Source organism: Corvus moneduloides, chromosome 2 (assembly GCF_009650955.1).
Source record: "Corvus moneduloides isolate bCorMon1 chromosome 2, bCorMon1.pri, whole genome shotgun sequence".
NCBI lineage: Eukaryota > Metazoa > Chordata > Aves > Passeriformes > Corvidae > Corvus > Corvus moneduloides.
Window position 1 is genome coordinate 67,666,720 of NC_045477.1, and position 17,130 is coordinate 67,683,849.

Here is a 17,130-nt window from a genome sequence, read left to right on the forward strand (position 1 = left end):
TTCTGGAAGAATGTTAAAGTTATGTGATTAATCAATATTACATTACTTTAAAAAGTTTAAATCTGTGTGCAGAAAACTTCTGTTTATTCACAGTTAAATATTATTTATTCCTGGTTGATTTTCATTTAATTTATGTATCAACATAGGCTGATAAGTATTTTAAGTTGTTGAGAGGTAAATGACTGAAGATTGAAATAAAATGTAAAATCAAGAAGAACTCTGCTCTTGTAAAGCTGTACCTGAAGTTTTGATATTTTGACCTGTGCAATATATTTATTTACAGAGACCACTATAAAGCAGAATATGAAAAGAGACTCAATGAAGAGTTGGAACAAATAAGATTGAAAACAAATCAAGAAATTGAGCAACTAAGAAGCACTTCAAAAGAGATGTATGAACGTGAAAACAGGTAGGTAAGGTGTAGGCAATAACCTAATCGGGGGAGAAATGACCAAGCACTGTTTTGTGCTTAGGTATAATCCTAGCTGACTGACTCTTTGAAAGGTGTTCAAAATGTAAGAATTTAAGTTCAGTTGTAAAACTGTTGGGAATCTTGTAAAAACTAAAATGAAATTATACTTGTACAGTAAGTATATGTTGTTAAATTTATTACTAAATGATGGACATCCAACATGATCAGTTGAAAAGGATTATTAAAATTCATGTTCTACATAAGCATTGGTGGTTTGAAGTTTGTTGAGATGTATAGTGTTAGTTAATTAATACAGGATGACTTTACCTGTCATGCTATAGGGGCAATCTTGAAGCTGTGCCAGGAATCCAGAAGAGAAGCTGTTGATGCAAAAAAAACAAGGCAGAAAAAACCTAGAAGAGCGAAGACTTCATCCTTTATGAAATAAATCTAGTTGAGATTTTTTTAGAGCATTGTGATTGAAAAAAAGCATTTACTTCCTGTAAATTACTTTAAAATTCTCTTTTGAGGAAGATTCTAGTCCTGCAAAGACCTGCATACTGAGTTTGTATGTGTGCCATCCAGATGAATACCATGGAATTACATGCACATACATAAGCCTTTAGGGATTGGAGAGATTTGGACCTTTGGCACCAAATTTCTTTCTTAGCTTATTTTTTGCCCATTTTATTCCTTTAAAATGGGAGGAGTGTTTAATAATTTAACTTCACTGTAGATGTCCTGAACGTGTCGTATGGAGAAGGAAATGACAGTAATAAAATACTTGTGGCATCAGCATCTGTTCCTCTAATAGGTAGTTTTGTTACTGCTGGGAAGAGTGGAAAAAGAACACAACTTCTGCTGTCTTTCAGTCAGTGGAAAGGTTCTAATTAAAAAACAATTACATCATTGTGTAGTTTTGCAAGTATGAGTAAAATACATGCACACGCATATACATCCACACCACTTCCTGTATGCAAATCTCTTTTGAATTACAAAGTATGAATTTAAACATGCACTCCTTGTGGAAATTTGACATGGGTCTGTATATCATTGAGAAAGCTACTGAAAGATATTTCACTTGTATCTGGAACTGCTTTACAGAAGTTTTGTTCCTCATTTTGAAATAATTACTTCTGAAATGCAAATCCCTTAGATTTGCCTACATGTTTTGCAAAAAAAAAAAAAAAAAAGGCTTTCTAGCATATGTTCTTTCTATAATATACTGAAAAATTCCACCATAAGGCAGTCTGCCTCAATGGTAAGATAAATGAAACCTCAAATTGTGAGCTAAACAATTTGCACTGAATTTGTGTAATGTGATGAGATGCTGTTTGTGGCTGAAAATAAAGTTAAGGTGCTGGTTTCATCCTCCTGCTCAAAGCATGGAATGGTATTACAGCTAAACTAATCTAATACTCAGTTGCTCAAACTCTTTGCCACTTTGCCAAGCCTGATAGTTCCTTTGAATTTATTGGCACTTACTTTATACTTGGATGAATCAGTTCAAGAAACTAAAATGGGAGGGGGCCACTAATAAAAAGGTGATGTTTTAATGCCTAAATTTTTTGGCATCAGTTTCACTTGTATGGTTGTTGTAAGCATGGGCTATGTTTGCAATAGCAAGCCTGAGTGAATTCACAGGGCATGTGAATGTCTGCAAGAGGTTTGACATTGGATTAGCTGTAGTCTGTTCCCATATCAAACACAATTTAGTAGTCTTGAGCACGTGAGATGCTTTCCCTGAGCACCTTTTCTGACTTGGTTGAATCTGACTAGAATCCAGTTTGTGCACTCTGGAACAGTTTAGGGATGTGACAAAGTGCAGTAAATGGCAGTTGCCAAGATGTTTGTTCAAAAACTTCATAAACACACCCATGAGCTGCTGCCTCACCTGTCCTCATCCCACCTTTTTTCCCCCCCATGCCCATTCTTGATCCTCTAGATAGTATTTCTGTCCCATTTCAGAAGGTTACTTTCACTTTTGTGATAGGCTGGCTAGATACCTGATAAGGCTGCTCATGTGCAGCCATTGGGTAGTTGCTTCACCTCCTTTGAAATGGCAATCACACAACCAAAATCTGGCAGCATCACTGGTGTGTGCCCTGGCTCTGTGGAAAGAGAGTATTTCAACAGAATTTGCCTCACATCTGTGGTTGTTGTCTTGTTGGTTGAATAGTACCTCACTTGTGTACTTTTTCCACCTATTGCATTTTCAATTGATTAGTTGTTCAGCTAGGCAAAATAGTTTATTCTCTAAATGAGTCTCTGTATCTTTCCTACTGTTTAATTTTTATCCCACTCCCACTACTCTGGTCTTAAGGATACAGCTCTGGACTCCTACTCTTAAGACATAATATGCTTGATCTTAATATTGTTATCTAAATATCATTAATAAATTAATGAAATTTATTGCTATGTTCCCATATTTTTGTATGAGTCAGTTTTAAAGAATCTGATCTTAAGGTCACTCCCTGAATTTCTGCACTAAATTTCTGCATTAAATTCTGCCTAGTAACTCATTTTTTAAAGAAAATTATGTTATCTTTCTCCAATAGCCAGTTAACTGCTACATAATGCTGTTAATTTTTTCTAAGTAACTGTTTCCTGTTCGTATGAATTCCTTTGAATTCAGAAAAGTGCCACCAATAACTTTCATTCTAGGAAATAGTCTTAAAACCAAAAATTATATACCTTTAGTATACAATGACCTAGGTTAACATTTCCATGGGCTTAATGATTTTCTTTTATATCTTGACTTTTCACTTTTCTTCAAAACTTGCCTGAGACTTTAATTTCACTTTGACTTAAGTCAGAAAGCTGCTATGGGGAGAGGGAGAAAAAAAAACTTCAGTGGGAAGATCTTGGTTGCATCCACATTAGCAGTTTAGTTTAGATGAAGAACGTGGTGTTGAAGTGAAACCCCCTAGTCATTGCTGCTAGCCATGGTTTTAGCTTGCCTAGCAGCTGTGGTTGAATTTGCTCACGTTTGTAGCATATGAATAGGATTCCTTTTAGATAAAACAAAACTGAAAGGAATCTTTTAAGATCATCTAATATGTTCCAAATGCTGATGAATGTTCGTCATAGAAGCAAACCGGCAGTAGAGTAAAATCCTTAAAAACAGTCATAACACAGATGTCTGATCCTCAACAACCACTGTTAGCTCTGGTAAATTGGCTGGTGCTGTGTTACACTAAAAATTGAACACAGAGGTTATATACAGTATCTAAGCAGGGCTTCCCCTCAGTACAGTCTACTGCAGTGTTGATCTGTAGCCTGCTTGCAGCATAACAGTCTATTAATAACTAGTGCCAATTTTTTAACACAAAAACTGTATGTTTTATTCTAAATATCCTGCTGTTCTCATTTGTGTCAGTAAACTAATGATTGAGGTAGTTTGAACATCTTGACTGATCTTTGGTTAAAAAAAAAAGTATCAATTGATCAATTGATTGTAATAAAACGTTCTTTTGTGGTTCTTCGCAGATCAAAAACGTTGCCAGCAATAAAACCCAGGAGACATCAATGATATGTAATAACCTATCTATCAGAGTAACTAGACAATTAGTTGTATGTGGAAGTAGGATTTCTATGCTCACCTAAACTTTTCTTTCTCTCTCATAAAAGTTGTGAATCATCTCCGCTAGGCAGACAGCAATCCTGCCATTACTAGCAAAGTACCAAGCAAAATCAGTGGAAGTTACTTAATTCCTGCAAAAAACAAGTAATTTTTAGTTCTAATATTCTAGAATAATTAGAGTTACATGTTTCCACATATGAATAGGTGATTTGAGAATTGTTTTTTAGAATTTCAGAACTGGAAGCTTTGCTGGTATATATGAAAGTAACCTTAAGTAAACGCTCTGTACTAAATAGGTGAATAGATAGACAGACCCTTCTGTCATTCTGTGAGAATTGAAGAATGTAGTATTGAAGTTCAGATCAGAGAGCAGTAATTAATGAAGCAAACCAGTCTTTTTTCTAACAGATTCTTAACAGAATAATTTTTGTTTCCTTCAGAAATTTGAGAGAAGCAAGAGATAATGCTGTTGCTGAAAAAGAAAGAGCAGTTATTGCTGAAAAGGACTCTTTAAGAAAATATGATCAACTCTTAGAACAGTAAGTGTCTTTAAAAAACATACAAAAATCTAAAGGTATAACAGTGTTTATATCTAGGAGGTGTAGGTAGGAGGAAGGACTAGCTTTTTGCTTACAAAGAACAAATTGAAGTACAAATTCGTTGTTTAAATGAAGTTACACACTTAATTCTGGGAGTACATTTTTCCCGTTATCAATGCAGTAACAAGATGAAAGTTTGGTATTTCTCCTGCAATCCTTTAGAGGCAAGAAAACATAATTATTCATTTCATAGCAAGAATGTGGATTGTATACTGTACAGTAGCAGTGGTCAAACTCTGAACCTGTTGTGGGGTTTTTTTCTTTAGTTGAAAGTAGAAAATCATCTTGTAAGATGACTTCAATAATAGTTTTTATGAAGTTTGGATAGAGAGCAGTCATGAACATTTATGTTTGTTACATACTTTTTTTCTTACTACTGTCTCTTTTCAGTCTTTCATACTCCATGTGTAAAATTTATTGTCTATACAAATGTATAATTCTGTTCATATGGAGAAAGAAACTATGGTAGATTTTTTGCCTATTTACAAGCAGTGTTACTTTCATGTTCCGTAATACCTTTTCCTTAATTTTTGTAAATTTAGAATGTTAGCTGTGGTAAACTATGAGGTAATGTAAAACTATGGACAGTAATCAAAGTTGTTCAGGTTAAGTTTGTCATGTGTCTTTAATTTTGGATTTAGTTTGTTGTTTAATACAATTTTTTTTTTAAAGGAAGAGATCAGTTCATTAACTGACTGTGCTACTAGTCATCTACTCTAAGGAAGTACTAGATGAACCTTCTTTGCTCTAAAGCATTTTTAATTACAAGTAGTAATCAGTTAAAATGTTGTTAACTTAAGCATAGGAACAAATTTATTAAAGCTTTTAATTTTTATGTCTAGCTTCTAAATTGCAGTGGTGATACTACCGAAGAAATAGCATTGCCTAAGGACTGAAAAAATGTGATTTCTAACTGATGATGTGAAACAATAGGGGTAATTCTAGAGCAAATGAGATGGGTCAGAGGACTTGATATCCACTATGAGTTTAAGGGGCTTGATTTCAGATTAATTCTAGTTCAGCTGAACAGGCCCAAGGGTGCAGAATGCCTTTTAGTGGTTAGAGCACATTGTAGGGGTTGTTGGGTTGTCAAAAAGGAATTCAGTTTGCAAACTCTGAGATGATGACTCCACAATGTGGAAATCAAAGCTGTTTAAGTGGGGAGGACCAGGAAACTTGTTTGAAGCAGATCTCCTGAGTCAAAATAAAATGCTAATATGAGTCAACATGGGTTTTTTTCTAATGAGACTCGTACGTTTCACTGTGGTAAGATATACTAAGACATGGGGATTTCATATATGCACTAGAAACTCTTGAAAATCAGTCTTGCATATCATAATTTGAGTTTGCACTTTTACTTAATAAAAATACTAACTTTGCGATTCTTCTGTATTTGCTTTTAAACTTAAGAACCATGGACGAAATACTTTTCTGTTCAGCTGTATTCCCACTCAAGTAATGTGTCATTTTTTCATATTGTTGCTTTATTTTGAGGAGGAAAGTTCCCCTGCTATTAGAAATATAGGAATCTTGTTTGATAAACTTAAGCTTCTGTGCTCTTACAGCTTTTTCGAGTGATAAGCCCTCCAATTAAGTAAAACTCTCCTTTCCTCATGTTAAATAAATTAATAAGTTGATTAATGCTGGGTTTTGGAGTTTGAAGAAGTAGATTGTTCCTCAGAAGATTATTTTCTGCTTGGGAACATGGAAAACCCTTACTAGCCTTTTTTGAAATGCAGATGCCTCCCTTCAAAACTACCCCACTTCTAACCATATTACAGGTGTCAAGACCATGAATTTCTCCACATTCCAAATCATTTACCTAAGTGAACTGCAAAGTAACTAACTGGCATGTTGAGATGGTATAAATACCTTAACTTAAAAGACTCCAAATTCTGAATTTACTGTGGACTCACATGTGACAGTTTTGTGGAACAAAGAAATTTTCTAATATCACCAGAAACCCCCTAAGATAAAAAAGGAAAACCTGTGTTGTCCAGTTCTGTATTTAAGTGATTATAACAGCTTGTTCTACTTTAGTAAAAACAAGGTGACTCATCGTAGTTACCACTGGTATCATAATCTGTATAAACAAACATGTTTGAAAGCTTCAGAAGTATGTGGAATGTTGACTGGCCTGAATGGTGGTTAAATAAAGCCCCTGGCATATCTTGTGATCAGAAGTGTAACTAATACCCAATTTTCTAGTCAAGTGTAGTTATTTTCTTTTTTTTTTTACACGTTTGTGGTAGTTTTCTGTGAACAGCTATTTACAAATGCCAAGAAAATACCAAAGTGATAATATTCATTAAAGAGTTATATTGAGAAAGGATCTGCTGTTTCAACCTTAAAGTAGATCACTGTGATGTCAGGACGTAAGTTTTGTTGCTCCCTTTGCCATTATGCAGCTGTAATTTCTGTCTAAGAATCCATGTTTCATTTACCTATAACAATGCCAAAAACCTTAAATTGTTTGATATTTGAGGACAGCAATTTTGTAACAGCTCCATCATCAACACAGTTAAGTATAGATGCTACATATGTTCCAGCTTTTCCTTCTTTTGAATATTCCTCGAGTGTTATTTTCAAACTGTTGACTGTTAATCTGTTCTCATTGCCGAAAGAAAAAACATCCAACCCACCAAGACACCACCAACCAAAAAAAACCAACACCAAAAAAGTAGAAGTGCACTGTGGTTTGCTGTTGGGTTTTTTCCTGATGGTTAAATTTTCTAGTTTCCTGTAAGGTTCAATGTCAAACTTAAGTGGTTCCTTTTCTTAAAGTGAACTCAGAGGTCTAATATGGGGTGAACTCATACTAGAGCACTTCACTTACAAGAACCATCTCTTGCCTTTGATTGTTGACTTCCTTTAAATTTCCTCTAAAAGGAGTATAATATCTTTTCCCAGGACTCAGCTATATCAGTGGAAACTGGCTTAAAAATTCTAGAATTACTGGGAACACAAGGGAAGTTCATAGTTAGTGTGATTTTACAAAACCTTTTTTTCTTAGTGACAAAAAAAATTGTACTCTTTAACAGCCGATTGCTGCTCACATGGTGTACGTAAAGTGATTTTTCTTTTCCTGTCTTTGTAATGATAAAGTGAGAAGTGTAGAATAATGAAGAGAAAGAAACAAAATAGGTATGCAGTGAATGGAAAACAAGTATGCAAGGAAATTGTGTTATGGCAGTGCTATTCCTTCAACTTCGCAGTGGACACTATGCATAAAAACTCTTGGTGTTGTAAAAGCTAGTGAGAGGTTTAAATTCCTGCCTCTGTCCATTGGGTAATAGGATATTTTTAAGTATGTACTTTTTTGTCTTATTTGAATATGCACAGATGCACGGATGATGAATTTTAAACCATATTTCTGTAGTTGTGTTAAGTCAGGGTGATGACTACAGAAATCATTTAGAGCCTTAGGTTAGTTCTATAAAGATTTCAAAGTATTTTGTATTATTTAAGCATTTCTGGATTGAGGTACATAGCTCAGTTTTTTAAAGTTATTAAATTTATAATGTAAATTTATAATTAAATTTATAATATTATGATTTGCTACAGGTCAAAATATCTTTAGGAGTATTTCTACTATTTAAGTTAAGAAATGCTTTTCTCAAATAAAAAACAAAATTGAATAAAGATCATTGACATTTCTTGATAACATTTGTCTGTGTTTCATAGATTAAGAAAAGTATGCAAAAAGTTGTCTGCATGTTTGTGTTTACACATTTAATGTTTTTCTTTCCAGTCAGATGCAAGCTGACTACGCAACTTAGAGATTTATTCTAGTCTCTCCATAATCTTTTTAATTTGAATCTTTTATCCCTATTTTTTTCGTTCTTCATAATTGTGGTGCATTTTAGAATTCATCTGGAGTGAGGTTGATGCTGATATTAGTCATCTGTCTTAAACTTTTTAGGTGATGGGAGAGAGGGGATAAATTCTATTAATCAAATGGGTTTTTAAATTAGACTAAATTATGGTCCCTATGTCTTATTAATTGTACACAAGCCTAGAGGACTGTCTTAGGTGCGAAGATAATTGGATAAATTTACTGAACAAATAAATGTTAGAATGCATTTAGAATCTCTGTGGAACATGCAAGAACCTCATCATTAGATTTTCATTTATTACATTATACTTTCATTGTTAACAGAAACATTAAAACTAATTATTTTCCCCTTCTGTGAGCACTTTTTTATAATCTGGGTGTTGCATACTTCAGTGACAGGATTCTAATACTAAAATTACTAACTCTATGTATGTATGTGCTGGAGTTACTAGTAATATTTAAATAGGTGCATGTTATCTCTTCAAGAATATTTGTATCAAATGAAGATTTCAATAATGAATTTTAAAAAATCCATTCTGAAAACTGCTGGCCAAAATATTTCTTGGGCAAAGCTGCCATCACCCTGTGATAAAAACTAATGTCAGAACTTCTTACTCCCTACACATGGCTGCTATGTTTGTATATGAAGTGCCTTGTAATCCGTTGAATTGAAGAGCTGTGTAGGTCTTGAAAATCACTACCACTTTAAATCTTCAGTTTCAATTAATTTTTAGTGTTTTCCAAAATGCTTTTTTGGTAACAATAATTTGCTGCTGCTGTATTAATTTATGACTTCTGTAGTAAGATTTGTATGCATAATTTTTTAACACTTAGAATTTCTATCAGAATAAAGCCAAGCCCTTCAATGGCATTATTAGACTTTGTTTGGATTTCAGCCCTAGCCAAGGTAACTATTGTACATTTCCCATAAAATTACCTTCATCTTGTTCTCCTGATGAGAAAGTTAAATATGAGGTACAGCTAAAAGGGTAAAATTAATGAATGTCATGGAAATTGCTGAAAGACACCCTCTTGGAGATTCAGAATCAACGCAAGAAAGTCAGTGAAAGAACCAAGGGCAATAATATGATGGAGAAGCAAAGAAAAAGTCCATTTCCCAGGTGACTAGGTCTGGTTTGTTTCCAAGCTGTAGAAGCAGCACTGAAATACGTAACAAAAAAAGTCTATGCATCCTGTGTTTCTCCAGAAATGACTAGGGAGGCTCCTACTCTCTTCCTTTTCTTCTGAGGATATGTTCATTTGAACACTTTACATCTTAACAGATAATTCTAGGATGCATTTTAATTAACAGGAGGAGAAAAACCTAATTAACTGATTTGATGAAAGAGATAAATAGTAATGTTGGGAGCACTGCACACTTGCTAAGACATGCCTAGTTGGTTTTGGTTCTTAGATTCCTAATCAGGATCTTAAAATTTTACATTCTTAGCTAAGATAGTGTTCTTGCAGAATGAATGCTTTGAGCCCTGTAAGCAGTCACTTCGTAACTGTAACTGTCTTGATGTTGAAGAATTATCTACATCAAGACTCACAGGAATGCTGAGTTAGTCTGATGTCTGACCTTTCTGAGCTTCATTACATCTGGAACACAGGCTTTGAAGTTTGTTCTCTTACTGTGCAAGGAATGCTCAATGATTATATTTATAGCTCTAAAAACCTTTTATTTCAGTTGCTCTTGCCCCAGCTCCTAAAAAATAGTTCTCACAAAATATTTTTAGCCTCTGAGGGGTGCTTTGGAAAAGTTGCAGTATCAACATATCCTCATATCATAAAGATTTTCCATAAGCCTTGACATTCTCATTTTACCTTTTATCTCCTTCTAGCCAAAATGTTTTAATTTTAAAATATTAGTAGAGACAAATTGTTAAAATTCTGCAATGGCTATTCTGACTACCTAAGAAACTATTTCTTTACTCTTTTAAGTCCTAAGGGGTTTTTTGCTACCCTGGAAAGGTTGAAATATATAATGTCCTTTGAGAACAAATTTGAAAGCAGTTGCAAATTCCTTCAAAGAGGGATTCTGCATTACAAGGGTGGTGGTGCTGCTGCTTATATATATTTCTTAAATTATTGGGTTGACATTTCCACTGCAGTCCATGATTTTGCTTTGATTGTTACTATTCCTCATGTACACACCCAGTTTTGTGACTCACTGCACCCAACTTCTCTTTAATGGTGAGCACTGCCAGAATGAACAAGTAGGGGTCCTTTGTAACTCCTTACCAAATCATGTTTCAGGTACTAAATTTTACATGGGTTCAAAACGAGACTGGAAAAGTTCAAGATAAATTTGAGAATCACTTTACAGGTAGAAAACATATCCATTTTCAGGAAATGCTCGAGTGAGAAATAGTTGAACACTAGTGGCAGAGGATTAGGGAGAAATACAGAATATGCAGAAGTTTTTCTTGCTTTTCTCAAAACACTTTTGGCTGCAGTTGGAGCCAGCTTTATCAGGCTACGTATGCCTTTCCTGTGATATGCTACAGCCATTCTGTGTAGAATAGAAACTATGAAACACAGGGAACTCCTCAACCTTTTTACTGCGTGTGCTTTGAAAAGGGGACATTACACTGGATGTAATGACAAGATACAAATGAAAGCTTTTATCTGAAGAAATTATTAATCTGGGTTTTTTTGTATTTTTCAAAGTTTATTACATATATCAGGTTACCTGTGCAAATAATGTCTGTGGAGTATTCCTAACCATCTGAGCTTGAAGGACTAAATGTGTGTGTGAAGTCCCTGCCAGCATTAAGTAACCCAAAGCATTAACACTTCAATGGCACGTGAGAAAAGAACCTGTTTGTAGGAAGTTCCCAAATATATGTTTTTTAGAATACAGAAGAAAAATAGGTTGCAGATAATAACATGACCATAAATACAGGCAGGGAATTTTAACTGAGTATGTTTACCAAAACAGTGTATTATAATGCCAATTCAAAAGCTAAATTCTTCAAAGCAGGGGTATTGTATTTTCTGTGTGTCTGTACAAAAATGTTGATCTTCAAATTATGGCTATTTGTGTAGTACTATATTAAAGACTAATAAAACCATAAAAGTTTCCTTTTAATAGTAATTATCTTCTGTAATTATGTTCTCAGTCTGTGGTTACTCCATGGAAAAGGGGTTGAAATCATTCTGATTACTTCCTGGAAAAGGATGTGATGCTATACTCATTTCCAGTTAGCAGACTTTGGAAGAACAGGGTCCAAATACATGCTTGTGTGGTGTGAGAAGGAAGTTACAGCTTTGTGATGTTAAAACCTCATCATAAACTTTGAAATGTTGGATATGAAGACTTAACATTGATGAGTTTTGAGCTTTGAGCAAAGTTTTGGCTAGAGCTTGTCTTCTGCAGAATCACCTTGGAACTGTTGAGAAAATACTAGATATAACTGAAGAAAGCATTAGGCTGGTCCTCATTTCCGTGGTGGTGGCAGCTGTTGTGTGTAACTCTTACAGATAGGGAAAATGGCGGTGTGTGGTTCTGGAATAGAGCACAGGTAGTTAATTTGTAAATGAACGGATGAAGAACTGTGAATAAATGAAGGACCATCATAGTATGTTCATGCACAGGCACCCAGAACAATATACATCAGTGAGCCAAGGTACTTTCACACCATAAGCCGCAAGAAACTGTTTGCCCTGGACCTTAGTCCATCCAGCATTGAATATGCCTAATTAAACTCACCAAGGACTTCCCAAAATAGAGTGATGTACAATATCTATGTGTAGTGCTCACAGCTGGTGAGTCCACTGTTCACAGTTGTGAAACAGCCATGCAAGTCCTTGGCAGCTGTTTTGTTGCTTTCTCTCTTCATGAGATTGGCGTGTCTGGTGACCAGTGCCTTGATGAGGAAGGAATGCCAAGACCGGGATTGGAGGGCTGATTTCCCTTTTGTATGGTCTTTTTCTAGATAAGATTGCCTGAAGAATGTATCCCAGACTTTGTCACAGTTGACTCAGAGAGTTGTTAACATTCAGGGACACCAGTAAATTTTTTTTGAGACTGTATGTGTTCAGTACTGAAGTATTGCATCACGTACTGGATAGGGGGAAGGCCATGCCCGTCAATTTACTTACTCAGTGCAAAGCTACTTGGGTAATTTTTACAGCTGTTGGTGTTTCTACCTAAATGATCTAAAGGCACAAATGTGTCTACTTATATGACTGTATGGGTAATTCTGTGAGAATATTCTGTGAAACCAGAAAAATGAATGTGCAATTAATGTTCAAGGCACAGGTAGCCAGAATTCAAGAGCTTCCTAAGGAATACCTTGATTTGGGTAGCTGTAGGGTGGCAGTGTGAGATATTAGAACATTTTTACCAAACATCATTTAGGCATAGTGACACTTAGCTGTGGCATGACATTTGAATTATGGGGGTACCAAGAGGGTGGTACTACTTTGAGCTATTTATGATATCAGTGAGGGGAAGCTGGTTTCAGATTTTTTAAAAAAAAGTTACTTAGAACCTTAGCAAGACCAATGTGAGATGGGAACATTTGTTCTGGATGGGCCCCCAAGGGGAGCACAGTGTGAAAGCAGATATGCTAGTCTGCTCCTGGGGGTGGCTGCTGGTGAGCCGGGAGAGGACTTCTAATTCTGTGGGAGGAGTGTGGTGAGAGGCAGCAAGGACAGAGAACCTGGGGACTGAATAAACCCAACCAAGATGGAAAGGAGGGGTATATACGAAAGACTAAATCAAGGAGCTTTATGACTAACAATACAGGGCTCTTGCAGTTCTTACCACTGGGCAGAATCCATAAAGATCCTGTTCATGTGTCTATACTGCCAACCCTTTCTTGTGAGCCCTATTTAACAGTAGGTTTTTGTACTAGCAAGGAAACAAATGTTGTCAAGTCAAGACATTGCTGCACAGACCACCCCGCTGACTCATCAAGCGTGGAGAAGGTGCACTCTGGGTGTGTGTCCCTTTGAGGTACTCCAGCAGCAAAAAAAATTGCCAGAGTTTTGCAGCTTCTCACCCGTGGAATAAACAAAATTGAGAAACTTTCTCTTAAGAGGAGGTAAACTTTTTCCATCAAGTGGCAGTCTAGTCGGAAGAATAAATGTAATTAGAAATAGGTTCCTTTGAGATGAAGCTTGGGCGTTACATAAAACCTGTCAGGCATTTAGTCTTTATATAAAATGTTGGATTTCATAATGTACATGTAAAGTGTACATACTTGTACTTACAAGCCTATTTGTACATCTCTTCTAAAATTAAAAATTGGATATGTTGTCAAAATGCTGCAGCTCTTGGCTAACATTTTAATATAAATACTGCTGCATGTGTATGTATATAATCTAGTTTAAGCTTTGATGTGGAACTTGCCATCTGAAATTGTTTTCATAGATATTCTAATTGTTTCATGGAAAGTGTTGCCATGGATAAACAGATACAGAAGTGCACTGATTCATCCCTTCTGAAATTTTGCTTAATGTTTGCTCTGATTTTTTTAAGATCTTAAGCTTTTCCATTCCAGAAATGTAATCTAGATCATAAGTTTCAACATGCTTCAAAAAGCTAAATCTTCCCATTTTATCTTGGATGTATTGCTGGGGTCACTAGAATTGGTTGTGGGTTATAGAGAATGAAAGAATTTGTCCCACTCAAAACACTATGGGAAGGGGAAAAGGTTTTATTTGTGCAAAATAGTACTGTAAGTAGATGAAAATAATTAGAAACCATAGTCTTTCCCTTGTCTTGATAAGCTGCTCGGTTCAGGTAATTAACTGACTCCTAAACCTCAGAGTACACTCGTGACAGAGGGTTTCTCTGAATGGTAAAGAGCAAGTAAAGTGTGGTCAATGAAAATCTCTTGTCTGTGAAATGCCCGGTATTGCTGGAATATAGCCTTTATTGATATCTTATTTCTAAGATTTTTAGACCTGAAACCAGGTGAGGAAATCCTGTATCTTTATTGTCTCTTGCATGTTCCTCTAGAAGGTTTTTGTTTTTACAGATAGGTACTTTATGGAAGCTAGTGAGGCTGGGTTTTTTGATTTTAGGTTTGTCCTTTATGACACTGCTCCCAGTCACAAGTTGTGAAATCTGGGTCTAATTGTCTGTGTCAGAGTTCTTTTTTGTTGTTTTCAAAGTACTCTATACGCATAAATAAATGGGGTATATTTCAGGTTTATTTTTTCTGTGCCAGATGACTTCATTTCAAAGAAAGAAGAAACTTTTTGAAGTAGTGCATTTGCTGCAAGGTAGCTGTATTACTAAAATGTGCAGATCTACAAAAGTAGTTGACATGCTCCGAGTCAGAAAAGGGCTACCTTATGGTAATTTGTTTGCCTGCCAGGGCTGTCCCCCTGCCCTGCATTTTCTTACTTTGTAAAATAATCAAATCTTCCTTTTGTCCTTTGTCTCAAATGGTTATCTATTTATACTGAACAACTGTATTAAACAGTTTTAGTTTAACCATTAGAATAAGGAAAAAAAATTGGAATCCTTTTTTATTGCTTAATTGATATCTTTTGGCAGAATTACTAATTATTTTTAAAGACAGTTTTACATTTATCTTTGTAAGTCTCTTTTGTTATGCCAGCTGTCTAAATCTTTTCATAAACTTCAGTTAAAAGAACATACTTTCCGTGATTATTTTAAAATATAATGTTTACTGGAAGCGAAGTCTAGTGAATTCCCACAGATGAAGTGTGAGTGTATTTCTCCCACTTGTAAATGAGTTCTTATTTCCTACAGTATGTATTCTGGTACCACAATGAGTCATTTTCAGCATGTTTTAGTTTAGCTTCTAAAACATTTAAAAACTTGGCAGATGCATGTAAATGAATGTTACATCCAGTTTTAGAAACTGCTTCCAAAGATTATTTTACTAAAATGAAGACTGTGAATAGACCTTTCAGAATGCAGAAGTATCTTTTGTGATAAGCCTGAAGTCATTTGCATAGGTCTTTTGGTTTGGGTTGTTTATTATTGGGGATTTTTTTCCTTGCCTTCAACAGGTTTTGGTTTAACCATCCTGTAAAATAGGGAGAATGCTTTTATGAAAAAACCTTAAAGCTTACACACAACGTGTTGTTAATTGGATATTTTAGCCAGGCAAGTAATACCTTTCGTCAGTACGTTAACTGAATTTTGCGGATTTTCATGCTATTTTATTTTAAAATTTTTCATTTTTGTAACTTTTTTTAAATTAATGTAGTGCCACCTTCTACTGTGATTTAATGTGTTTAAAATTATATATGCCATGCCCTACTTAAATCTATTTCCTGATGCTACCTTGACAGTTCAACTATTAGAAAAAAACTCAAGACTAAGTAGTTTGTATGATTAAAAGGAACTAAGGAGTTACGGCGGTGGAGTGTGAGTGGGAGGAAAGTGGGGGAGACAAAGCATGTTTAGATTCAAAAGGAAAAAAAACAACAACAAAAAAAAAAAACAAAAACACCCCCAGCAAACAAAATCCCCAGTGCAAAAATGACCAGTGTTCCATTTCTGAGAAAGTTACATCTATTATTTAAAGAATATTTTACATTTTAACTTCATTGTCCTGGCTTCCTGGCATCTGGAACATTTAATATAATGGGATCTTAGGTACTTTGCTCACACGTGAGTGAACATGTGAGTGTATCTATGCTTAGATACACTCACATTTCTGCAGTCTGGATTTGAATACCACCCCAAATATTTTCCAATTTTTGGCAGCATTTGTATTGTCAGTTATGGTAGGGATAACTTTGCAAATCTCTGATTATTCTCTTCCAACTTTAACCACCTGTATGTTGTCCATGATGCAACATCATGTCATGAGTAAGGTCTTACTGTAACTATCACACTTAAAAATTTCTGTAGCTTTTTATTAGACTCAGAAGATGATGGGGAAAACATATAAAACTTGGATTACTAAGTCCTTCATTAAAAGATTTCCTGGAATCCCTTTTCCCTTAGTTATGTGGTATAAAATATAAAGGAAACCTATTTCAAAACCCTTCTCCACCTGCCTCCTCAGACTGGTCCTAAATACAGTAAATTTTCATCAAGGAGAAAATCAAAAAGAGGAAGGGAAGTTTTGTTCATACCACTGTTTCAGAATTTTGTGATTTTTTGAATTATTTTTAAAATGCAGTATACTGTTATGCTTGGATGAGTTCAAACATTTGCTTCTGACCAAAGTAAGTAAATGCAGCATGGATTTTAGTACAGTGTTTACTGTGGCTGTCGTCAGTCTTGTCTAATTTTAAATGCCTGTGCTGGAATGGAATCATGTCTGTAGGGTACCTGTTTCTTTCCATTGACTTATAAAGGGAGTCTGCACAACAGGCTCAGATGTAGGTAACCACATCATAAACAGCAAAAACTACACAAGTCAAGTCCCACATGGCTTTTCTGAGTAAAAGGAGTTTAGCATAGACTCTTTTCAGAAATTCATCGGTTTTGGAGCTTTTGTGCTTTACCATCAGTCTTACTCAGTCCTCCAGTGCAGAATCATCAAGCCTTTAAGCATTTCTCTAAGGCCGATTGTAAAATGGAATGTTTTTGTTACAAGGTACTATATGCCTTATATGCTGCTTCTTTTTTCCTTTTTTTTTTCAAATGATCTCTGTTGTCTTCCGTGATTGGAAGTGTTTTGACTGACAGAAATTCAATCAATGTAGGTCTAGATATGCAATTACACAAAAGATTGGACCTGGTTAATGAAACTAC

General features: G+C 35.2%; 1 protein-coding gene across 7 annotated transcripts in view; it reads left to right on the forward strand.

Annotated features, from left to right (window-relative positions):
- The window catches only part of PIBF1 (progesterone immunomodulatory binding factor 1), a 107,835-nt gene that overhangs the window by 25,833 nt on the left and 64,872 nt on the right, over window positions 1-17,130 (forward strand). For all 7 annotated transcript variants that reach the window (XM_032099941.1, XM_032099939.1, XM_032099943.1 and 4 more), the window contains exons 9-10: window positions 284-409; window positions 4,436-4,534. In XM_032099941.1, the coding sequence (XP_031955832.1) occupies window positions 284-409; window positions 4,436-4,534 (225 nt within the window). The remainder of the gene's footprint in view (window positions 1-283; window positions 410-4,435; window positions 4,535-17,130) is intronic.